The sequence below is a fragment of the Pleurodeles waltl genome, chromosome 7 (assembly GCF_031143425.1).
Source record: "Pleurodeles waltl isolate 20211129_DDA chromosome 7, aPleWal1.hap1.20221129, whole genome shotgun sequence".
Lineage (NCBI taxonomy): Eukaryota > Metazoa > Chordata > Amphibia > Caudata > Salamandridae > Pleurodeles > Pleurodeles waltl.
The window spans coordinates 471,203,250-471,228,712 of record NC_090446.1 but is presented as its reverse complement, the minus strand read 5'-3'; the positions used below and the strand labels follow the sequence as shown (position 1 = coordinate 471,228,712).

Genomic DNA, 25,463 nt, shown 5'->3' with positions numbered 1-25,463 from the left:
CCAAACTTCCCAGTTTTCAGTGTAGCCATTATGGTGCTGTGGAGTTCGTGTTTGACAAACTCCCAGACCATATACTCTTATGGCTACCCTGCACTTACAATGTCTAAGGGTTTGTTTAGACACTGTAGGGGTACCATGCTCATGCACTGGTACCCTCACCTATGGTATAGTGCACCCTGCCTTAGGGCTGTAAGGCCTGCTAGAGGGGTGTCTTACCTATACTGCATAGGCAGTGAGAGGCTGGCATGGCACCCTGAGGGGAGTGCCATGTCGACTTACTCGTTTTGTCCTCACTAGCACACACAAGCTGGCAAGCAGTGTGTCTGTGCTGAGTGAGAGGTCTCCAGGGTGGCATAAGACATGCTGCAGCCCTTAGAGGCCTTCCTTGGCATCAGGGCCCTTGGTACTAGAAGTACCAGTTACAAGGGACTTATCTGGATGCCAGGGTCTGCCAATTGTGGATACAAAAGTACAGGTTAGGGAAAGAACACTGGTGCTGGGGCCTGGTTAGCAGGCCTCAGCACACTTTCAATTGTAAACATAGCATCAGCAAAGGCAAAAAGTCAGGGGGCAACCATGCCAAGGAGGCATTTCCTTACAACAATGTTCTAACCACATTACACCAATGGGAGTAGAATAATTTTTTCCGAGAATGGAGGAAAGTCACATCTGCCAAATGGATGAGATTGAGTAATCATCAATTTCTTACATAGTAGTGACACTGCCGCTACCAGATGTACGACAAAAAGAAAAAAAAGCACTGAGAGGCTATACCTCCAATGCCCTGGAGGAGAACTCTTACAAAATCAAGCAATAGAAAAAATGTCTTGAGCAGAGGTCAACCAGGGAAACTACTCAATATATTTTCTGTCCCAAAATCGACAAATCACTGCAACAGTTTTTTGGATCTTCGCTTCCCAAACAAATTCATAAAGATGCAAAGATTCAAAATGACATCACTTTAGGAGGTTAGTCCATTGATGGGAGGAAAGGACCATATGGCGACCATAGATGAAAGGATGCTTATTTGCTTGTTCCCATCAATCACAAAAGATACCTGTGCTATCTTGTAATAGAGGTCCATTACCAATTCGGAGTACTTTTCTTTTGCATCATATCAGTACAAAGGATGTCTTTAAAGTTTCTGGCCGGTGTAGCAGCACACTTCAGAAGAAAAGGAAACATGTATATCTCTACCGAGACGAAAAGGCTGGTGATAGCAAGCTTGCTCTCTAAGTGCATGAGGGACATCAGGATTTTCATGGACACACTTCAAAGGTTTACAACAAGCCTAGGAAAGTCATCACCACAAACGGAGCGAGGAAAAGTGTTTCTAGGAGTAAGGATCAGTTCATTGGAGGCAAGAGCCTTCCCGTTACCCAAGAGGATTGAGGTGCTTAACAAGTAAGCTTGCACCTTCTGCAAGGGTCAGTCCCTGACAATGAAGGTAAAATGATGGATGTGATGGCCTCCTGCATCCCACTTTATGCAAGACTGCACAAGACCAGTTCCAGGGTGTCCAATACCAATGGTCAAAAGCAATGAGGAATTAGAAAGATCTAGTGGTTGTAACTCAAAAGATACAGGAAGAGATGACATGGTGGCACACAGACAAATTAACAGTGGGGAGACCCTTCATGCAGCCACACCTAACTGTGACCATTATCACAGATTGATCCCACATGGGATGGGGAGCACACATGGAGGAATCTCAACATCAGGGGACTATCAAAAGCACAAGAAGCAGTCTAGCGCATATCTCCTGGAGCTCAAGACGGTCTACCTAGCCATAAAAGCCTTCCAAACACAGGAGATGGGTATGAATGTACAAGTCCAAACGTACATCACAAATACTGTGTTTTACCTCAGCAAACGAGGAGGAGCAAAATCTTATGCACTGTCAAAGTTGCTTGGGAAATCTGGAGAAAGGTCATCCACTGAGGATACCTATGCAGCAATTCACCTGACTGGTGTGAAACGTAGAAGCCGACAGGCATCTCTCTCTCACACACAAGTAGGAACTAAATAAATAGGCACTTCAGATGTCATTCTTTCAGTAGGGTGTATAAGAAATGGATTTATTCGCAGCACCTGAAAAGAGAAAATGTTGAGACTTTGCATCCAGGCACCTACTGAAAGTTCAGAATAAAAACCTTTTTTTCTAGAAGATCCCATGACTGATTAGTAAGGAACAAAATAATACAGGCCTCTGCCCTAAGTCTGCTTTTCTACCACCTGGGTGCCCCATGCTACCAGAGGTACTGGCTTTTGAAAAGGCCGTTAACAAGGAAATTGACAAGCTAAGTAGTAAAAAAAATTACATGTCTTTCACAACATAAGTAATGTAGAGATGGAGCCGTTGCAGAAACTGGCATCCGATACTATCATTGCCATCAAGCACGCAGACAAAGGCTGGGCTATAGTGATAATACCCACAGAAATGTACGCAGAGGAATGCTTACGTATACTGAATGACCCCCGTAACTACAAGTGCTTGACTAGAGACCCAACCCCAGAAGTTGATGAAGAGATCAACTTCCTTGTCTGTAAAGGCCTGGAGTCACAATAGATTACCAAACACGAGACAGTCTTCTTGACACAGAGGAATCCAAAAATACCATATTTTTACATACTCCCTAAGATTCACAAGGGAAGAAGCCCTCCCCCCACGAAGACGTGTTGTCTCTGGGATCGATTCGGCTTTTGAACTCCTGTCACAATTCTGTGACACCTTCCTTCGACCACTAGTCCATCAATCAAGGAATTTGTAAATCGCACTACTCACCTGTGGCGGCGAGGTGCGAGAATGATCTGCCGCCGGTTGTAGTTCTGCGGATGTGTGGGACGGTTGTGAGGGAGAGTCCGAGGTTGTCAAAGCAGAATTGCCGGTTCGGGGTGTAGAAGGGAAGCTGTCTGAGGTATTCTGGTCCGGTGTTGTGCAGTGCTTTGTGAGCGTGGGTGAGGAGTTTGAAGGTGTCAGTAGTCAAATAGATGCCAACATACTTGTATGATACAAAAAATTTCCTAAATAAGTTGGGGGTGAAAAATGACTTGACAGCGAGGAGTTACTGATCAGTCTAGACTTAGATTTTTTGTATACCAGCATCCTCAAGAAGCTGTGTTAGGAGTAATAGGCGAGATCTTGAGCAATACCAAATCGGAATGTAGACGCAGCACAACTAGCACTCACTAGGAATTACTTTGAATTTGAAGGCAACTTCTTCTTACCGGTCCATGGGACATCGATGGGCAAAACCTTAGAGCCATGCCTGTATGTCCACTTGTTGGAAATGAACTATGTTCTACACACCTCCAACCACTTGGTTGAAAAAAATCAGGTCATGGAAGAGCTACATAGACGATATACTATTGATTTGGAACTGTACAAGGGACGAGACCATGGTATTCGCTGACTGGCTGAATCCAGTTAACCCATACCGATGGTTTGCTATCACCTTAGGAGATAAGGAACTAACCTTTCTTGATCTCCTTAGACAGGCTAAGAGCTGACTCCTTGAGACCCAAGTATATTACAAGCCAACTGATAGGAACGACTTACTGAGATTCAAGAGCTTTTGCCCACAAGCTTTGAGAGAGAACTTACAAATAGGCCAGTTCTTGCGCCTGAGACGCAACTGCTCGAATTTAGAAGAATACACATTGAATGAAAAAAAAAAAACTCTTGAATAAGCTAGCAGCAAACAACAACCCAAAAATCTGATATGGAGAGCTGCCAAGAGGGCTCGAAATAACAGAACAATTACTTGAGTCTTTTGAAAAACCTGCATAAGAGAGATTGATTTGTGTATCTACTTTTAGCCCTCTCTCCAAAGAAGTGCAGAAGATCATCAAAGATAAATGGAAGATACTGCCTTCAGTGGGCTTAACTTTTCCTCAACTAATGCATGCTTTCAGAAAAGCTAAAAGCATCCAGGATATGTTTGCACATCCTCAGTCTAGAAACAGACCAACTACCGAGAGTCAACCGACCCTGTGGAATCTACCACGCCCATCAGGAAATTCACCGTGTGGGAAAAATACAGCTTTTGTAGATTCACGAAGAGCACCACCTACCTTGATCTGGGACTTGGGTACTGAGATCCCTATAGAACTGCAATAGCAAAAAATGTAATATATGTGATCAGGTGTCCCAGCGATCGGGATGACTATTCTAAGAGTTGGAACAGGCATCTGTGAGCACAGGAGTACAATCCGGTGCAAATGTGATTCCACAAAACTCTCAAGCCATTTCATTATGAAGAATCACAGCACTGATAAAATAAGATGGAATAGTGCGTGATAGAAAAACTAAAACCAGACAAGATATGACCCAGATCCATTTGTGGTATGAACAAAGGTGGGTGTGGAAACTACGCAGTAACTGCAATGGCCTGAGCAATGAGATTACTTGGTCCTTGTTAGAGAGCTAGGGTTGATAGTTAGGTTTTAGTATTTCCCCAGTATGTGTTATTCAGCCAACTAAAAGTTAGAGCACAGGAGAGTGCTGTTTTTTATTATTTTTTTGCATGTGAAATACGGTGTAACTGCATATCCTAGTGCCATGCCCTAGTAATGAAGGAAGGGGCATAGAAAGGAAGTATTTCTAGTCAAACCATTGACTGACTCAAACTCCCACCCACACTCACCCCACCCACCGTTCTAGTATGAATCCGGAATACGTTACTTGGGTCATCCATGAACCACTCCCAATATTATACTCTCACAAGCAACCTACATGGAGAGTAGATCATATTCACCATTCTTTGTACACTCAGTTTTAATATAGCGTCCAGTAACTAAGTGTAGAAGCAGATATCTGCTTTACACATATAACTAATGTTTTTTCCTATGCGCTGGGGAAATTAGCTCTCTAGTTAGTACATTTGGGAAACATATGGGGAGCTTCCCTGTTATCTGTTATAAGTCCTTTGCAACCTGGGGGATGACACTTTCAAGCTTTTGGCTTGATATTCTGGCATTCTAATGGTCTGAGGGTGGAACGGGAGGAGCAATACATGATCTTATGACTCTTTCCTGCACACACATTCCCTTCCCTGCTTGCATATTACTCATCAGATATTTATATTGGGGGGGCATGAATAACACAGATACCTAGAACGTATCTTTGCTTGCATAGTTTGACCCAACTATATACAAGGCATTCCGACAGATGCAGCTTTACTATTATCATTTGGCATCCGAGCGCCACAGCATTCGATGGGGCAAGAGGAGCCCCTTTCTAGATTACAGTATCCTGTTCCCTGCTTGCATTTTCAGCCCTGTGGGACGTACAGCGTTTACAGGGATCGCCACGGGGCGATCTCCGCCCGCACAGGTTGAATCGAGATGTCCAGGATGGGTCAGGTGGAATGAGGTCCCATGAACAACCAGCACCTTAACTCCATAGCAATTAGCAGGGCAAGTGGGTACCCCACTTGAGAGTATATTCTGTTCCCCACACACATATTCTGGCCACACAAGTATGAGAGGAGCTGTGACGAAGACGACCCCTCCATTCCCTATCTCGCACTGCATATGAGTTTAACAGCTTGTTTCAAAACACCTAGAAAACATTATTTAAACTTAATAAAGGAAGACACCTGATGATCCTGCACCTATTGGCCCTGTTGGAGTCACAGCTCGGCCCATGATCAATATAGATGACAACAGACGTTTTTTTTCATTGGGTATCTCAATCTTCCAATCTTTCATGTGCTGTACCTGTAATTACAGCATTTTCTGTATTACTCCCTTCTCTCATCAGTGTGTGACTTCAAGCGGCATCCACCGTCCCAGATTAGAGGCCACTAACCCATTGTATTAGGGTAGAGATGTCTTAGTGAGCTCACTTTAGCACGGTGTGCCCGATGCGGTATTGCGCTGTGTCACAATGCACACAATATACCTTTTAGAAATGTGTTTTGGTAAATGCCCAGTCTGTAAAAGATAGGGACACATGTTTTTTTTCCTTCAACACCAATTGAAGCACTGATGTTTGCAGTGGTTTGCAATGTCCTTCTCACCTTGCATGCTCACTGTATAGTTCTCTCAGATTACGACATAATTTGTCCTCCTGTTTTCTGACTTGTGATCTATCCCTAATAGGTTCTCAGATGATCATTACCACTCGGGTAGGACTTGTGTGTTCCTCTTTATTTGTTTCTGCCCCTAAAATAGGTTAGGTGAGATTCCGTTAAGACATAGAGATCTATAGCCCTGATGAATGCCGCAGACCAGTACAGGCTCCGAGTGCGGGCAGAAACATGTTGGCTATTTTAGTGACTAACTGAGCCATTACACTCAAGTTTACCATCTACTTTTGTTTTTAACCATACCAGTGGACACCACTGTTTAAAGGTAAAATTATCTATAGTCCACTAGGTATTTTTAGTGATCTGGATCACAGCATTATCCAGAAAACCTCATACAAGAACTCACTCTTGTAGGCCCGAACTAAGAGGTTAAGTCTGACCTGGTGGCATTGTCCAACCGGAGTGGGTAGAGGTGGTCTATGATGAAACATAACGCTATTAAGTGTGTGAGACCACCTCTTCCAAAAAGGAGTAATTCCTGATGTTCCTATCAATATAATATTGCCTGTGGAACCAGTAATAGTGTTTGGGTCAAGCCTCAAGTGAGCGTACCCGAAACAACTAAAATTGTTTTCCCCTCCACATCTTTTATGTGTATTGGAAATTTGCATAAGCCATACCATCAATTCCCCTCAAACCTCCAGTGATAAACGAGTGCAAACAGTCACGCATGACGCTAATTCTAATTACACCGTGATGGGATAAGAACGACATGGATGTCAGACTTGGTAGAAATTGTGCATCTGGATATAATGCCATCTCCAGCCACTTCAGACCTCATCTCCATGCAAAAGGGTATGGAACACCACAACCCTGAGTCTAGCAGCATGGCTCCTGAGGACATCGAGTTTGACATATACAGCTGCCAAAGAGAGCAAGGGACAACCAAACACAAGGAAAGATGACACTTCTGCGACAGGTTGCAGGATACTAGAGTGATCAGATGCCGATCACACCTACTCCACAAGAGTTTAATCAATGTCTCATTAGAGGTACACTGTATTTATATTAGCCTTCATAATAGGATATCTAGGGAGAATTTTTTTCCTGCGCATATATTCAAGAGGTTTGTAGAAGGAACAAAAAGAGTAGCTCTACCCAGAGCAGAACCCACACAACTGTAAGACCTCAACTTGGTGCTGACGCAACTGAGGGAACCCTTTGAACAAGTGCACAAGGCAAAATCGAAGTTCTTCACTCTAAAGACAGCCTTTCTTATTGCAATCACCTAGCTATGCAGGGTAAGTGAGCTACAAGCACTAACCTCTCAGTAACCCTACCTTCAAATGCACATGGACAGAGTGCTAATGAAAACAACCCCAGACTTCTTACCAAGGTAATATTAGTTTTACGTCAACCCTGCGACCCAACTGATCGGGTTCTTCCAAGAACCAAACGCAGAGGCCATACACTTGATGTGTGTAGGGCAGTGATTTATTACTTAAAAGGGACAATAGACTTCAGGAAAGGAAGTAAATTCTTTGTATCCTAGGTAAACCACAAGAAGAGCTTGCCAATAACAAAGGGCGTCACCGCAAACTAGTCCAGACAATTCAAACCTGCCACAAGAAGGCAGGCATGCAACGAGACACAAGACCTAGAAGAGCACATTCCACAAGGAAAAAAGGAGCCTCGCTAGCCTTCCTAGCAAAAGTGCCGTTAAATTACATGTACGGCTGCCACATAGTTATCTCTTCATATAATCAAAAAAGGACTGCCTGCATCAATAGGGAACCTGGGCAGGGAAAATGTAATTGAATAAAGAAAACACCTCGTCTTCCCCTCATCAATTTCAATCGTCAAATCACCATTTTTACAACACTCAAAAGAACGAATTTTTATGCATACATTTAATTACATATTTTTCAAAATCATTTTGTATAAAGAGGTTTTTATACAGTTTGCTTTACATTTATTGCATCATATTAATTTCATATTTTGACAAAATGCTGTATAATGTATCTCAATCTTAATGACGATCCATGCTAGACAAATCTGTTGATCATATCCCATTACCTAAATTTCTCTAAAACCGTTCCAGCATACTCACCATCACTGTCACCACCACCTAATTGCCACAACCAATCAATCCCTGTAATTCATTACAAACGTACATTCAATAAAAACAAATCAGCCGTGTAGTACAGAATGTAGCTCTCACAATATACCAAATAACCAAAACAATAATGGCAAATGGTCAATTCTCTATTTACAATTTATTTTTTTCTTGAATAGGTATTGGTCGTATACATTCCTTTAATGACCTGACTATTATTTTCACATATCCTTCAATGGCTGCAGACCTTTTGTGTTCCTTAGATGGTTACTGAGATGACACGTATGCCCTCGCTAGGTGGCTAAAGATAGAAGTACGGGAGGTTCGGCGGAATTGCCTTCATCAGTACAGCCACTTAATCTTAAGTCGCACGTAGTCACCCAAAGAGCTTTCAACATTAAAGCCTAATTCCACGTTGTCTCACATACATTCACAACCTTCCTCTGTGTGTTATTGTGACCGCCTATATCTTATTTGCCTTTAAAGCGTAAAGGTACCAGGTGCCAGTAAGAATCTGGTAGTCAAAAGGACATGTCTGTTCTTTAAATCTTCCATATTTTTGGTTACCGAAGGTAGGGTAGGCGATCTTAAACCAAAATTGGAACCTGTATTAAGGTATCCATTCATATATTCATAAAACCCTACTTCTTGGACATTCAGATGAACAAGGAGAAACAGGTGGGCCAAAGAGTACTGAAGCATTTGGGTTGCTGTTAATGCTCATTGTCCATCCAGCTTCCGAAGGTGAAGGATACCTCTGTTAAGTGGGGGTGGGCTACAGAACTCTAAATAGATTTGAATTTCAGGCGGGGGTTATCCTGAAAACAACACATCAACTAAGTTTTTTTTTTTCTGTTGACTAAAGCAGGATGGGACTCAAATTGCTGGAGGCACAGCTCTGCAGGTTAATCACTTGCCAATCGAACAACTAGCCCTTCAAAGTTTCTCTCACCCACTTGTCAGTGTGTTTTCGCTTAAACTTTAAGGACCATCACTCTATTAGTGGTAGTCACAATGTAGGGGAGCTTTTTAGTTTGAAGTTTCACTACTAGGGCTGGCCATCTTCATGTCATTTTTTGTTGTTGTTTTTTTTGTTTTTGAGTGTATGTTCCCTTTCTATGCTGGATGGCTGAGCAATAGCAGTCTCTATTCTTAACTCCATTTGCTGAGGCTCTGCTAGGCAGATGTCTGCTTGTAGGACATCTTCTGTGGTCTATTTGAGCACCCTTACCACCACAGCTGGCTGCTGAGACTAGATGAAACATGTTGAGGCTAGCCAGATGTGTTCATTTTTTGTGATGTATATGATCTCCATTCCAACAAAGGTAACTATCTCTTTTGAAGCTGCTGGTTACTAGTCATGAACTCTGTGGGCATGAGCGGTTTGTGCTCAAAGATACGCCAGCTCAGGAAGCTTCATCCGACTTTCACCTTCACATGATATGTTGTTAATTTTGCCACAGTCTTTCTTGCTGAATTTCAAGTCATCCTGCTGTAATTCGCTTGCCTAAAGGATATTGCTCAAATAATAACAAATGTTAAGTTTTTACCAAATGCATTCCATTTTCCTCTTACATTAAAATGACTGCAGTTATAACATTTTAATGCTATTACCTATTGTTCACCATGGTTGGATACCATAGATGTTCACTGACCTTGAAACCCAATTGTAGATAACTACGTAGTTCCCAACTTGAAAATAGATTGTGTTAAAGTGCACCCTGGTTATTTTTCTATTTGGTGGTCGTTTGACACTAATCAACACAAAACAGACAGACAAAATCTACAAAACACTATTCGATTACTTGCACACAGCGAGTTAAGTTAAAATATGAATGTCTACAATAGTGGCAGTGGATCTAGGACAGGTTTGTTCATTGTAGAGCTAGGTCCATGCCAGCTTATCATGTTTTTAAACAAAATGTGTACATAAAAGAAATCCAAATAGAATTTATATTTATAGCCAGTCAGCATAAAAATCTGGCATGGATCGGTTCCTCCTGTATCTATGTTGGGTTTTGAAGGGGTGGATAGTTTCTACGGCAGATGTAGGATTGAGAAGACTGTAAGAAAGAAGTTATTCCTCTAGAGGAACTTTCTTTCAGACAGGATCCTCCTCCTGTAAGGACTTACTAGTGGCGGCAAAGTGACTGCTTAGAGCAAAAGCTGTCCTTCTCCCTTATGGCCTTCCTTTCTGTGGTGCACATGAGTGTGAGAGGTTGGACTCCTTAAGTTTTTGTTTATTCTTGCTACACCTGAACTTTCGTTCCCCGTTAATTACCTTCTCTTGGTCTACCCCCCATATATTTTCTATTGAATAATTGTAGGAAGTTGGCTCTGTATGTGCTATTTCAAAGTAAGGAATAGCATGCACAGAGTCCAAGGGTTCCCCTTAGAGGTAAAATAGTGGTAAAAATAGATAATACTAATGCTCTATTTTGTGGTAGTGTGGTCGAGCAGTAGGCTTATCCAAGGAGTAGTGTTAAGCATTTGTTGTACATACACATAGACAATAAATGAGGTACACACACTCAGAGACAAATCCAGCCAATAGGTTTTTGTATAGAAAAATATCTTTTCTTAGTTTATTTTAAGAACCACAGGTTCAAATTCTACATGTAATATCTCATTCGAAAGGTATTGCAGGTAAGTACTTTAGGAACTTCAAATCATCAAAATTGCATGTATACTTTTCAAGTTATTGACAAATAGCTGTTTTAAAAGTGGACACTTAGTGCAATTTTCACAGTTCCTGGGGGAGGTAAGTTTTTGTTAGTTTTACCAGGTAAGTAAGACACTTACAGGGTTCAGTTCTTGGTCCAAGGTAGCCCACCGTTGGGGGTTCAGAGCAACCCCAAAGTCACCACACCAGCAGCTCAGGGCCGGTCAGGTGCAGAGTTCAACGTGGTGCCCAAAACACATAGGCTAGAATGGGGAGAAGGGGGTGCCCCGGTTCCGGTCTGCTTGCAGGTAAGTACCCGCGTCTTCGGGGGGCAGACCAGGGGGGTTTTGTAGGGCACCGGGGGGGACACAAGCCCACACAGAAATTTCACCCTCAGCAGCGCGGGGGCGGCCGGGTGCAGTGTAGAAACAAGCGTCGGGTTCGCAATGTTAGTCTATGAGAGATCTCGGGATCTCTTCAGCGCTGCAGGCAGGCAAGGGGGGGGTTCCTCGGGGAAACCTCCACTTGGTCAAGGGAGAGGGACTCCTGGGGGTCACTCCTCCAGTGAAAGTCCGGTCCTTCAGGTCCTGGGGGCTGCGGGTGCAGGGTCTCTCCCAGGTGTCGGGACTTAGGATTCAAAGAGTCGCGGTCAGGGGAAGCCTCGGGATTCCCTCTGCAGGCGGCGCTGTGGGGGCTCAGGGGGGACAGGTTTTGGTACTCACAGTATCAGAGTAGTCCTGGGGTCCCTCCTGAGGTGTTGGATCGCCACCAGCCGAGTCGGGGTCGCCGGGTGCAGTGTTGCAAGTCTCACGCCTTTTGCGGGGAGCTTGCAGGGTTCTTTAAAGCTGCTGGAAACAAAGTTGCAGCTTTTCTTGGAGCAGGTCCGCTGTCCTCGGGAGTTTCTTGTCTTTTCGAAGCAGGGGCAGTCCTCAGAGGATGTCGAGGTCGCTGGTCCCTTTGGAAGGCGTCGCTGGAGCAGGATCTTTGGAAGGCAGGAGACAGGCCGGTGAGTTTCTGGAGCCAAGGCAGTTGTCGTCTTCTGGTCTTCCTCTGCAGGGGTTTTCAGCTAGGCAGTCCTTCTTCTTGTAGTTGCAGGAATCTAATTTTCTAGGGTTCAGGGTAGCCCTTAAATACTAAATTTAAGGGCGTGTTTAGGTCTGGGGGGTTAGTAGCCAATGGCTACTAGCCCTGAGGGTGGGTACACCCTCTTTGTGCCTCCTCCCAAGGGGAGGGGGTCACAATCCTAACCCTATTGGGGGAATCCTCCATCTGCAAGATGGAGGATTTCTAAAAGTTAGAGTCACTTCAGCTCAGGACACCTTAGGGGCTGTCCTGACTGGCCAGTGACTCCTCCTTGTTGCTTTCTTTGTTCCCTCCAGCCTTGCCGCCAAAAGTGGGGGCCGTGGCCGGAGGGGGCGGGCAACTCCACTAAGCTGGAGTGCCCTGCTGGGCTGTGACAAAGGGGTGAGCCTTTGAGGCTCACCGCCAGGTGTCACAGCTCCTGCCTGGGGGAGGTGTTAGCATCTCCACCCAGTGCAGGCTTTGTTACTGGCCTCAGAGTGACAAAGGCACTCTCCCCATGGGGCCAGCAACATGTCTCTAGTGTGGCAGGCTGCTGGAACCAGTCAGCCTACACAGCTAGTTGGTTAAGTTTCAGGGGGCACCTCTAAGGTGCCCTCTGTGGTGTATTTTACACTAAAATGTACACTGGCATCAGTGTGCATTTATTGTGCTGAGAAGTTTGATACCAAACTTCCCAGTTTTCAGTGTAGCCATTATGGTGCTGTGGAGTTCGTGTAAAACAGACTCCCAGACCATATACTCTTATGGCTACCCTGCACTTACAATGTCTAAGGTTTTGTTTAGACACTGTAGGGGCACAGTGCTCATGCACTGGTACCCTCACCTATGGTATAGTGCCCCCTGCCTTAGGGCTGTAAGGCCTGCTAGAGGGGTGTCTTACCTATACTGCATAGGCAGTGAGAGGCTGGCATGGCACCCTGAGGGGAGTGCCATGTCGACTTACTCATTTTGTTCTCACTAGCACACACAGGCTTGTAAGCAGTGTGTCTGTGCTGAGTGAGGGGTCTCTAGGGTGGCATAAGACATGCTGCAGCCCTTAGAGACCTTCCTTGGCATCAGGGCCCTTGGTACTAGAAGTACCAGTTACAAGGGACTTATCTGAATGCCAGGGTGTGCCAATTGTGGATACAATGGTACATTTTAGGTGAAGGAACACTGGTGCTGGGGCCTGGTTAGCAGGGTCCCAGCACACTTCTCAGTCAAGTCAGCATCAGTATCAGGCAAAAAGTGGGGGGTAACTGCAACAGGGAGCCATTTCTTTACACAAGCCCCCCCCAGCCCACAGGCCAGGAGACTCAGCCCAAGCTGGGAGAGTCTTCCTAGTCTGTCAGGCGAGGAAGAGTAGGAGAAATAGGCTGGTTAGTTGCAGGGCCTACTCTGCCTTACATCCTTCTGTTCAGGTCATTCCCTTTGGGGAACTGACCCACTTCCACAGTGATAGGACCTAGTCTGAATTGCCTCTTGTCTGCTTCTTCAATGTCTCCACCCATTCTTTTTATTTTGGGTTTAGAGGTATCCACCTCTGCTAATCTTATCTTAGCCAGGGTCATCCCTAGCTTACCCAAAGAGGTTACCCAGAGCTGGAGTAACCCCACCATGACCAACAGGGTCAGGGGGCCTAACTTGCTATTTGGCATGGGGTCTGACCACCATGCCAAGGATAGTGCAGCCACAAAGGCTAACACCCAGCAGAGGCCACTGACAGCTGTCAGTGCCCAGAACCACACCTTTAGCTCTTCACCTAAAAGGGAAGGGGCTAAGTTACAGGCTTCTTTGGGTTCAGGTTGCCTGTCTGCTGTATTGGAGTGGGGGGTTACCACATCTTGTAGTAAACACCCTTCTTCCACTCTTTCTTCTGTTAGCTGAGGAGCCACCCACTCAGGTTTAACAGTTGCCTGACTAGCCAGGACTTCTTGTGGGTCAGGTTGGACTTTATCAGGGCCATTTTTGGAGTTCTCCCCTACTGGAGCAGAATCTCCTTGGCTTGCTGTAACCTTGGCTAAAGGTTGTCCACCCTTCCTACTCTGTTTTCTTTTCTTCTTCTTCTGGGGCCTGCTTGCATTTACTGCAGAGGCAGGACTTCCAGAATCCTTGGGAGAGGACTGGCACTGGACCAGTTCCTCTCTTGAGCTCTGACTAACCTCTGGGTAGTCATTTCCAAGGAGACAATCAAGGGGGAGGTCTGTACTGACTACTACCCTTCTCCAGCTAAGAGTGCCACCCACTTCTATGGGCACTAAAGCCACAGGCCTCTTAGTGACCCTGTCTAGGCTAACTCTTACCCTGGCAGTCTCACCTGGGATGTACTGGTTTGAGAGCACCAGCCTGTCATGCACAATAGTGTGACTGGCACAAGTGTCTCTCAGGGCAGTGGTTGGGATTCCATTCACCAGTAGGTGGTGGAAGTGTCTGCTTCCCTCTGGAATCTCCAACTCACCTGTTGGGCCCTGTTTCCAGTTGAAGGCTAGGAAGACCTCCTCATCTGAGGAGTCATCTCCCATGGCTACACTGGTTACCCCAGGAATTTTGTTCTGGGGTTTGTTTTTGGGACAAGAAGTGTCCTTGGTGTGGTGCCCAGACTGTTTACAGTTGTGGCACCATGCCTTAGTGGCATCCCAGTTCTTACCCTGGTACCCACCTTTGTTTTGGGTTGTGTCCTGGGGCCCACCCACCTGTTCTGGTTTTTGGGGGCCTACAGAGGACTCTTTTTCTTGGTTTCTAGTGTTACCCACTTTCTCCTGGGGAGTTTTTGTAACCCCTTTCTTTTGGTCACCCCCAGTGGAAGTTTTGGTTACCCTAGTCTTGACCCAGTGGTCTGCCTTCTTTCCCAATTCTTGGGGAGAAATTGGACCTAGGTCTACCAGATACTGATGCAACTTTTCATTGAAGCAGTTACTTAAAATGTGTTCTTTCATAAACAAATTATAAAGCCCAACATAGTCACACACTTCATTTCCAGTTAACCAACCATCTAGTGTTTTTACTGAGTAGTCTACAAAATCAACCCAGGTCTGGCTCGAGGATTTTTGAGCCCCCCTGAACCTAATTCTATACTCCTCAGTGGAGAATCCAAAGCCCTCAATCAGGGTACCCTTCATGAGGTCATAAGATTCTGCATCTTTTCCAGAGAGTGTGAGGAGTCTATCCCTACACTTTCCAGTGAACATTTCCCAAAGGAGAGCACCCCAGTGAGATCTGTTCACTTTTCTGGTTACACAAGCCCTCTCAAAAGCTGTGAACCATTTGGTGATGTCATCACCATCTTCATATTTTGTTACAATCCCTTTGGGGATTTTTAGGATGTCAGGAGAATCTCTGACCCTATTTAAGTTGCTGCCACCATTGATGGGACCTAGGCCCATCTCTTTTCTTTCCCTTTCTATGGCTAGGAGCTGCTTTTCCAAAGCCAATCTTTTGACCATCCTGGCTAACAGGGGGTCATCCTCACTGAGAGCATCCTCAGTGATTTCAGAAATGCTGGACCCTCCTGTGAGGGAAGCAACATTTCTGACTATCATTTTTGGAGACAGGGCTTGAGAGGCCCTGGTCTCCCTATTTAGGACTGGAAGGGGGGAATTGCCCTCCAAGTCACTAATTTCTTCCTCTGTGAAGTCATCCTCAGAGGGGTTGGCTTTTTCAAACTCTGCCAACAGCTCCTGGAGCTGAATTTTGGTAGGTCTGGAGCCAATGGTTATTTTCTTTATATTACAGAGAGACCTTAGCTCCCTCATCTTAAGATGGAGGTAAGGTGTGGTGTCGAGTTCCACCACATTCATCTCTGTATCAGACATTATTTTGCTAAAAGTTGGAAGACTTTTTAAAGAATCTAAAACTGTTTCTAGAATCTAATTTCAAACCTTTAACAAACTTTTAAACTCTAAAAGACAATGCTAAACAGGGACTTAACACACAAGGCCCTAGCAGGACTTTTAAGAATTTAGAAAAATTTCAAATTGCAAAAATGAATTTCTAATGACAATTTTGGAATTTGTCGTGTGATCAGGTATTGGCTGAGTAGTCCAGCAAATGCAAAGTCTTGTACCCCACCGCTGATCCACCAATGTAGGAAGTTGGCTCTGTATGTGCTATTTCAAAGTAAGGAATAGCATGCACAGAGTCCAAGGGTTCCCCTTAGAGGTAAAATAGTGGTAAAAATAGATAATACTAATGCTCTATTTTGTGGTAGTGTGGTCGAGCAGTAGGCTTATCCAAGGAGTAGTGTTAAGCATTTGTTGTACATACACATAGACAATAAATGAGGTACACACACTCAGAGACAAATCCAGCCAATAGGTTTTTGTATAGAAAAATATCTTTTCTTAGTTTATTTTAAGAACCACAGGTTCAAATTCTACATGTAATATCTCATTCGAAAGGTATTGCAGGTAAGTACTTTAGGAACTTCAAATCATCAAAATTGCATGTATACTTTTCAAGTTATTGACAAATAGCTGTTTTAAAAGTGGACACTTAGTGCAATTTTCACAGTTCCTGGGGGAGGTAAGTTTTTGTTAGTTTTACCAGGTAAGTAAGACACTTACAGGGTTCAGTTCTTGGTCCAAGGTAGCCCACCGTTGGGGGTTCAGAGCAACCCCAAAGTCACCACACCAGCAGCTCAGGGCCGGTCAGGTGCAGAGTTCAACGTGGTGCCCAAAACACATAGGCTAGAATGGGGAGAAGGGGGTGCCCCGGTTCCGGTCTGCTTGCAGGTAAGTACCCGCGTCTTCGGGGGGCAGACCAGGGGGGTTTTGTAGGGCACCGGGGGGGACACAAGCCCACACAGAAATTTCACCCTCAGCAGCGCGGGGGCGGCCGGGTGCAGTGTAGAAACAAGCGTCGGGTTCGCAATGTTAGTCTATGAGAGATCTCGGGATCTCTTCAGCGCTGCAGGCAGGCAAGGGGGGGGTTCCTCGGGGAAACCTCCACTTGGTCAAGGGAGAGGGACTCCTGGGGGTCACTCCTCCAGTGAAAGTCCGGTCCTTCAGGTCCTGGGGGCTGCGGGTGCAGGGTCTCTCCCAGGTGTCGGGACTTAGGATTCAAAGAGTCGCGGTCAGGGGAAGCCTCGGGATTCCCTCTGCAGGCGGCGCTGTGGGGGCTCAGGGGGGACAGGTTTTGGTACTCACAGTATCAGAGTAGTCCTGGGGTCCCTCCTGAGGTGTTGGATCGCCACCAGCCGAGTCGGGGTCGCCGGGTGCAGTGTTGCAAGTCTCACGCCTTTTGCGGGGAGCTTGCAGGGTTCTTTAAAGCTGCTGGAAACAAAGTTGCAGCTTTTCTTGGAGCAGGTCCGCTGTCCTCGGGAGTTTCTTGTCTTTTCGAAGCAGGGGCAGTCCTCAGAGGATGTCGAGGTCGCTGGTCCCTTTGGAAGGCGTCGCTGGAGCAGGATCTTTGGAAGGCAGGAGACAGGCCGGTGAGTTTCTGGAGCCAAGGCAGTTGTCGTCTTCTGGTCTTCCTCTGCAGGGGTTTTCAGCTAGGCAGTCCTTCTTCTTGTAGTTGCAGGAATCTAATTTTCTAGGGTTCAGGGTAGCCCTTAAATACTAAATTTAAGGGCGTGTTTAGGTCTGGGGGGTTAGTAGCCAATGGCTACTAGCCCTGAGGGTGGGTACACCCTCTTTGTGCCTCCTCCCAAGGGGAGGGGGTCACAATCCTAACCCTATTGGGGGAATCCTCCATCTGCAAGATGGAGGATTTCTAAAAGTTAGTCACTTCAGCTCAGGACACCTTAGGGGCTGTCCTGACTGGCCAGTGACTCCTCCTTGTTGCTTTCTTTGTTCCCTCCAGCCTTGCCGCCAAAAGTGGGGGCCGTGGCCGGAGGGGGCGGGCAACTCCACTAAGCTGGAGTGCCCTGCTGGGCTGTGACAAAGGGGTGAGCCTTTGAGGCTCACCGCCAGGTGTCACAGCTCCTGCCTGGGGGAGGTGTTAGCATCTCCACCCAGTGCAGGCTTTGTTACTGGCCTCAGAGTGACAAAGGCACTCTCCCCATGGGGCCAGCAACATGTCTCTAGTGTGGCAGGCTGCTGGAACCAGTCAGCCTACACAGCTAGTTGGTTAAGTTTCAGGGGGCACCTCTAAGGTGCCCTCTGTGGTGTATTTTACACTAAAATGTACACTGGCATCAGTGTGCATTTATTGTGCTGAGAAGTTTGATACCAAACTTCCCAGTTTTCAGTGTAGCCATTATGGTGCTGTGGAGTTCGTGTAAAACAGACTCCCAGACCATATACTCTTATGGCTACCCTGCACTTACAATGTCTAAGGTTTTGTTTAGACACTGTAGGGGCACAGTGCTCATGCACTGGTACCCTCACCTATGGTATAGTGCCCCCTGCCTTAGGGCTGTAAGGCCTGCTAGAGGGGTGTCTTACCTATACTGCATAGGCAGTGAGAGGCTGGCATGGCACCCTGAGGGGAGTGCCATGTCGACTTACTCATTTTGTTCTCACTAGCACACACAGGCTTGTAAGCAGTGTGTCTGTGCTGAGTGAGGGGTCTCTAGGGTGGCATAAGACATGCTGCAGCCCTTAGAGACCTTCCTTGGCATCAGGGCCCTTGGTACTAGAAGTACCAGTTACAAGGGACTTATCTGAATGCCAGGGTGTGCCAATTGTGGATACAATGGTACATTTTAGGTGAAGGAACACTGGTGCTGGGGCCTGGTTAGCAGGGTCCCAGCACACTTCTCAGTCAAGTCAGCATCAGTATCAGGCAAAAAGTGGGGGGTAACTGCAACAGGGAGCCATTTCTTTACAATAATGATACAGGTGGAGCTCGTTCACAGCGCCAGCCCTTTTCTTTTCAAGAGAGGATGGACGTCTCACCAAAGCCCTGAGATGTTCACCCCTGTGAAAGTAATTTGTAAAAGACACCTTTACTACTGGGGAGAACACTTTAGCTGGAAGCATACTTGCCTATGAGAGTACTTTGTGGAATAAGAATGTTTCCCCTGAGGAATAGATTCGCAGTCCAGTTGTTTAGTTCTGCTGTATAGGGGGCGCATGCTTCTAATATTATTCCAAGTGCCCCGTATTCACAGTTGCTCATTTTGGTCTCTTCTGACCCAACTTCTCTCTTTGGTCCTTGAGGGGCAGCACTCTGGTACACTTAATGCCTGCTTTCTTTGTTCCGGTGACCGTGTTTTCTAATGTTTGTTCTCTCTCACATGTACCTGAAGAGACTTCTCTAACAGCTTCTCTGTTTCTTCCTCAGGTCGGCGATCTCATCCGCGTCACCAAGATGAACATCAATGGGCAGTGGGAGGGCGAGAGCAATGGCCGTACTGGCCACTTTCCTTTTACCCACGTCAAGATTGTTGACACCCAGAATCCAGATGAAAACAGCTGAGGATGGCATGTGCCCGTCAATTTGGGGGCAAAACAAGCTTGGACACATCTTCATTAGACCCCAGTTGGTAGAGTTCATGGTAGGAAAATACCCATAACATCAGCAGTGTAGCTCAAAGAGGAGGCTGATGCATTTACTCTTCTCCACAACATGCCTCAGCTACATTTTTAGCCCTCAAGCACTACAGGCCTTGCTTCAGAAAAAAGATAGGTCACACTAGCATTTTGAACCTGACTTAGGTGGCACAGTAATGATGCCTTTGTTTTGAAAATCTCTATTGTACTACTTGTAGGTTGACTGCTCACACACCGCTTAGGCTAGAGGATTGAATGTACCATGACAGTACTACATGGTAGAACTCACACTGACATAAGGCTGTAGCAAGACCATTTGCTTGCTCTGTAGGTGAGAGTGCTATGGGCAGTTCGATCCTCAAGGGAGTTTCACAGGAGCATTGGAGAAGCTGTTCTCTATTTCTGAACTGGTAGAAGGTGAGATTGAATAGGAATTATATTGGATGCCGTTCACCAACGAATGTTATGGATTATCACCATGGTGACCTGGATCTGATCTCCGGTTAAGATGAAGTTTTTCAATGTTAGCAGAAGAGGGAATTCTGACGTTTTTTGAATGGGGAGGAGCAGTTGGCATTCGTTGGTTCTTTGCGTAACTGTTGACTGATGCTCGCAGTGTCTCTAACAATGGACCTCCTTGTTATTCACCGTAACACTAAGAATTTGCCTTTGCACACTATGTATATTCCTGTCCTTGTCTATCTTGGGGATGAGAACTTATGCTTGTTTAAAACACTGAGGTTTCATTAATGGGGCAAGAAAGAAACGTGGCTCCTTTGTTCACAATTCAGTGTTTGACCGTAGCTGCTTATTGTTGCCCCACCATTTCCGGTGCTCATGTCACGGGCTTATAATAAGTTCACTAATCTTTCAAAGGCCTCTTTCCCTGAGGAGCTGTTCAGTCCAGCTCTTTCTGATCTCCTGCCTCCTTGCCAAATCATGATTCTCAATTAAAAACATTTAAACTTTGACCCTCCCCTCAATGTATGCCTGTTGTTTGAAGTTAGTTTTCTTTTAAAGGGGAAGTAGAGTGGGATAGAAAATGAGTTTTAGTATTTCACTTGAGTCCACCTCCTTTTGTGTTGACCAAGGGCACACTGAAGGTCTTTTGTTCCCTCATCATTCATGTAGTTGATTCCCTCTTCCTTCATTTTGCAGAACATGCTTCTGAAAGTGAACACAGATCCACTTAATGTCATGGCATGGCTTTTGCTGCAAAGATGTCTTGATTTATTACAGTTTCAAAGTAATGGGCAATGACTAATTTTGGCACAATGCCTTGTCTACGTCCCTTGATCTGAGCTCTGATCTGTGATATTGTTTTTTAGAAAGCGGGAAATTTACATATTGGTTTTGAGTGGACGCCAGCTTATAATTCTTGGAGCAGTTAATTGCATATTGGATTTACTCCCTTCACTCGCTCATCATTCCCTTACACTCCTGTGTTTCTCAGCTCCCAGTTCTCCAGCCTCCCAAGCCTGAGTCACTATCATCTTGTGGACTCTATGCTGTTTGTTGCTGAGAATCCTTTCACTCTGCCGCCTCTTTGCAGGTGAAACCGATTTTCACCAGCTGGCTCATAAATATTCCAAATCGGTGTCGAAATGTTCGCTCCATAGTGAATTTTCTAGCCATAAGGCCCCCTTGGATTGCTATGTGCAGTCGTTCTTGCCAAAGTGGCTACTCGTGGGCCTTGTGGCAATCTGGAGCTGCACTTGCACACATCTGTAGGGCGGCAGACTAGTTTTATACTTAGAGGCTCATTGTCGGCACCTTTCTTGCATTTCATATTTGCAAATGCAGTAAACGCAACCTGAGAACAACTTGGTGGGCGAAAATACAAGGATCCTTGCCACTTAGTATTGTAGTAGCCCCTAAAAAAGGAAATTTTTCCCTTTAGTAGCCAAATCAAGTTTGTCATACAGGGAATTTTGCATGGCATTGGGTTCAGAAGGCTAGAAGACAATTGTGATCTGCCCTGAAGTAATCCTTGAGGTGTCATACTTTGAAGGTGTCTCCTAATGCTTCTCCTCTCATTGCGATTTTCACCTGAGTATTAGTGTATATTTGCACTTCAGGGTGCGCAGCCATATTTTATGCAATGATTTGTCACAGCTCGCATGTGTTCCTAACAGACTTTTAGGGTGCCTTTGGCATCTTCTGGTCTCATAATATGGAGCCTTTGTTTATGAAGTCAGATATCCTATTATCAAACTTAGTTTTGCATTAGTTATCTGCTTTCGTAGGAGCTACCCTTGTGACGCCTATAAGGATTTTCAGGGGGCTGTAAACCCTGGCCTCTCTTTGAAAGATCCTGGTAATTTCTTTAATGTGAATGTGCCTCAGCAGTAGGCCAGCTAGATGACTGAGTGAAATACAGGAAACGAGGACAGAGTGTTCATTGAATCTGATTAAATGGTTCCGGAGTTTGTGGGGCGGGAGGTGTACTCTGGAGTGAGTGTGTTTTTTTTGCGGGTGCGATTAGGGGTTGGATTTAATATAGCACTTTTTCCACAGTTTAACATTTGATGTGTCTGTCATTGCCCTTTGAGGGTGAAGCAGGCAAGAAAGTGTGGTCGGGAGCATCTTCAGATGGGCCATGAACAAAATGAACGTGGAGTGTGGAAGAGTTAAATGGGGCGGGAGGGTTGGAACACGTGTTACAAAATGAACAATAAATCTGCTGGAAAATATTGATCTCTGAAGGAAATTCTTTTTCTGTTCGTTCAAAAGCTTGTTTCACAGCCTACCCTGGAAGCAAGTGAAAGGTTTAAAAGTTGGGAGGATTGTCTCACTTCCATCAATTTACAGACTCAATGTATTACTTTTCATATTAAATTAATTTAAATCAATTAGGTGGTCCCCAGGTGTGATACTTAAATTACCACAACTTTTCATTGCTAATGAGGAAGCACATCACATTGCTAAATATATAATCCTCCCAAAATGCAAGCACTGGTTATGTATGCGTAAAGCCCATCATGGAACAGCAACTCAGTTTTCTGCAGACTCTGCCCCAATGCTGATCCAATTTGGGGAAAAAGCCGAAGACCCACCTCTTTGAAGAGCACATCAAGGTACAGTAGCTGTTCTTTCAGCCGTCACAACCCAGCTACTTTTCTTATCACTCCACTGTGTGTTTGCTTTTGACAGCTCCTTTGCCTTTTGGCTAGGTTCACGCTATACAGATACTACAAACATACAAAACTCAATGCAAACTGTCTGATTTTTCAGTTTTATGAAGTACGTTCCTCTGGCAGTTAATAAGTGAAGTGCTTAATTGTACTGACCCATCTTAATGCTTCTCTAATATTCGTAGTGGCTTTAAGAATCATTGGGGAATGCTTCATGGTTCCATGTCTGCTGTATTCCTTTCCACAGTTAAGGTTTGTTTAATAATGCAAATGTTTATCTTCAAGCCATGGTTGACCTCTTTCCTGCCTCAGAGGGTGTTACAGTTAGTATTATAAAGAAAATGGCACTTTCTAGAAAGCATGTAATGACCATTTGACTCATCTAGATGTTGGTACCACCCATCTCACTGGTTCTTATTTTATTTGTAATCAGCCAGAGAAAGATATAAAACTGATTCATCCCTGCCATATTTTAAACCTTTCACCTGTTAGTTAGACCTAGAACTAAGGAAACTACCTACTTAGTTTTCTGTGCTATCCTGGCTTTTTGGAATGCTTTCAAATGGTCATTAGTTCTGTTGTACGTTTGCTGCATTCTAGTTTATATGGTTACCATCTGTAAATGTGCATCCATACACATGGCCTTTGGTGCAGGGGAAATTAGTTCAGTTAATCTTGTGCAGCGCAAAAAGTCAAATTCAATTGGCATAATGCTTAGTTTTTAAACTCTCATCAAATGTTCTCCCTGAGTCCTAGTCAGGTGAAGATAACTTTGGGGTTGAGGGGCGTGTCTAAACTCTCTAAAAGAGGTAGGAACTCCAGCAATTTGGCATACAATTCTTCTGTACCAGATGTCAGCCTCGAATAGAGCTGTAATGAGTTTAACCATGATAGCTTCTTGCATTTTATGGTTCCCAGGATTGCCTACAAATGCATCTCTTTTAGGAGAAGCTAATGGATCAGTGGTTTCAGGGTCTGTAGTACTTGGAAGAGATTAATGTCAACCCATAAGGATGTATGTAGCAGAGACCATCATCACAGACTCCTCAAAACCAGCTGGAGAGCGGACAGCAGTTAGATGGCATCTGCTGCCACTGTTCAATACATTTGTTCCTCCTTACCTTTGGATGATTATATTGGTATTGATGACGTTTTTTTAAGGCTAGGTTGTAAAGGTGATGTAGAACTCCTAAAAGACGACATTATTTGTGGTGATTTTCCTCAATAATCCGGGATATGCAAAGTCAGTAACTCTGTCCAGGCAGATGAAAACCGGTTAGTACCGACTACTCAAAAACCAAGCACATGCAGTAGCCCAAAAGATGTCAAGAGAACACAGTTTTGAACATAGATTCAGCAGAAATGCAAATGTTTCCCGTTAGTTGGAACTGGATCACCAAGTGGTACAGAACATTGACAAATACATGGTACATAAAAGACAAAACATGCTTTATAGTCTGTGTCTCCGTGTACCTGCAAACTAGATCATAGGTTCTGAAGATGAATTGTTCAGGATGATTGGTAACCTTTCCCGTTTCCACTGAGTCCCTAGGTAGTTATAAAATGTGACAATCAATTGTAAGTGTAATCTTCATAACACTCAACATGAGCCAGCCCGATGGGATTTTCACTCTTCAATAACGTGTCGGCCTTGCAGCCAAGCAAGACAGAGTTTCTGGGTCATTTAATTTGGCAACTTGGGCTCCTGAAGTCTTCTTGGAAATATGAGAAGTGCTTATGAAAGAAAACGTTATATTGTGCCTTGGAGAAAGATCTGCTCTTTTTCCTATCGGACATATCTTGTTTGTTTCATTTACATTGTGGTTTATAGCCCAATTCAGTTTGAGTTGTTATATCACCTAGCTTAAGACAAAGATATTCCATTGTTTTTGCATGTCAATTTTACAGTCCTTCCTTGTGATTAAAATGTGTATAGTTACCACTGTCTTGGAAGTTAAACTGCCGAATAAAACCTCCATTTGAATTGTTGCAGATATTTTCACTCAAACGTCTTACATTGAAGTGCGATATTTTTTCTGTTTTGTTGCTATTTGTAGGAAGTTGGCTCGGTATGTGCTATTTCAAAGTAAGGAATAGCATGCACAGAGTCCAAGGGTTCCCCTTAGAGGTAAAATAGTGGTACAAATAGATAATACTAATGCTCTATTTTGTGGTAGTGTGGTCGAGCAGTAGGCTTATCCAAGGAGTAGTGTTAAGCATTTGTTGTACATACACATAGACAATAAATGAGGTACACACACTCAGAGACAAATCCAGCCAATAGGTTTTGTATAGAAAAATATATTTTCTTAGTTTATTTTAAGAACCACAGGTTCAAATTCTACATGTAATATCTCATTCGAAAGGTATTGCAGGTAAGTACTTTAGGAACTTCAAATCATCAAAATTGTATGTATACTTTTCAAGTTATTCACAAATAGCTGTTTTAAAAGTGGACACAGTGCAATTTTCACAGTTCCTAGGGGAGGTAAGTATTTGTTAGGTTAACCAGGTAAGTAAGACACTTACAGGGCTTAGTTCTTGGTCCAAGGTAGCCCACCGTTGGGGGTTCAGAGCAACCCCAAAGTCACCACACCAGCAGCTCAGGGCCGGTCAGGTGCAGAGTTCAAAGTGGTGCCCAAAACGCATAGGCTAGAATGGAGAGAAGGGGGTGCCCCGGTTCCGGTCTGCTTGCAGGTAAGTACCCGCGTCTTCGGAGGGCAGACCAGGGGGGTTTTGTAGGGCACCGGGGGGGACACAAGCCCACACAGAAATTTCACCCTCAGCGGCGCGGGGGCGGCCGGGTGCAGTGTAGAAACAAGCGTCGGGTTCGCAATGTTAGTCTATGAGAGATCTCGGGATCTCTTCAGCGCTGCAGGCAGGCAAGGGGGGGGTTCCTCGGGGAAACCTCCACTTGGTCAAGGGAGAGGGACTCCTGGGGGTCACTCCTCCAGTGAAAGTCCGGTCCTTCAGGTCCTGGGGGCTGCGGGTGCAGGGTCTCTCCCAGGTGTCGGGACTTAGGAT

General features: G+C 44.9%; 1 protein-coding gene across 2 annotated transcripts in view; it reads left to right on the top strand.

Annotated features, from left to right (window-relative positions):
• LOC138304209 (adapter molecule crk-like) overlaps positions 1 to 24,378 on the top strand; it is a 41,902-nt gene extending 17,524 nt beyond the window's left edge. For both annotated transcript variants that reach the window (XM_069244075.1, XM_069244076.1), the window contains exon 4: positions 19,097 to 24,378. In XM_069244075.1, the coding sequence (XP_069100176.1) occupies positions 19,097 to 19,231 (135 nt within the window). In that variant the 3' untranslated portion in view covers positions 19,232 to 24,378. The remainder of the gene's footprint in view (positions 1 to 19,096) is intronic.
• The last annotated feature ends 1,085 nt before the right edge of the window (positions 24,379 to 25,463 follow it).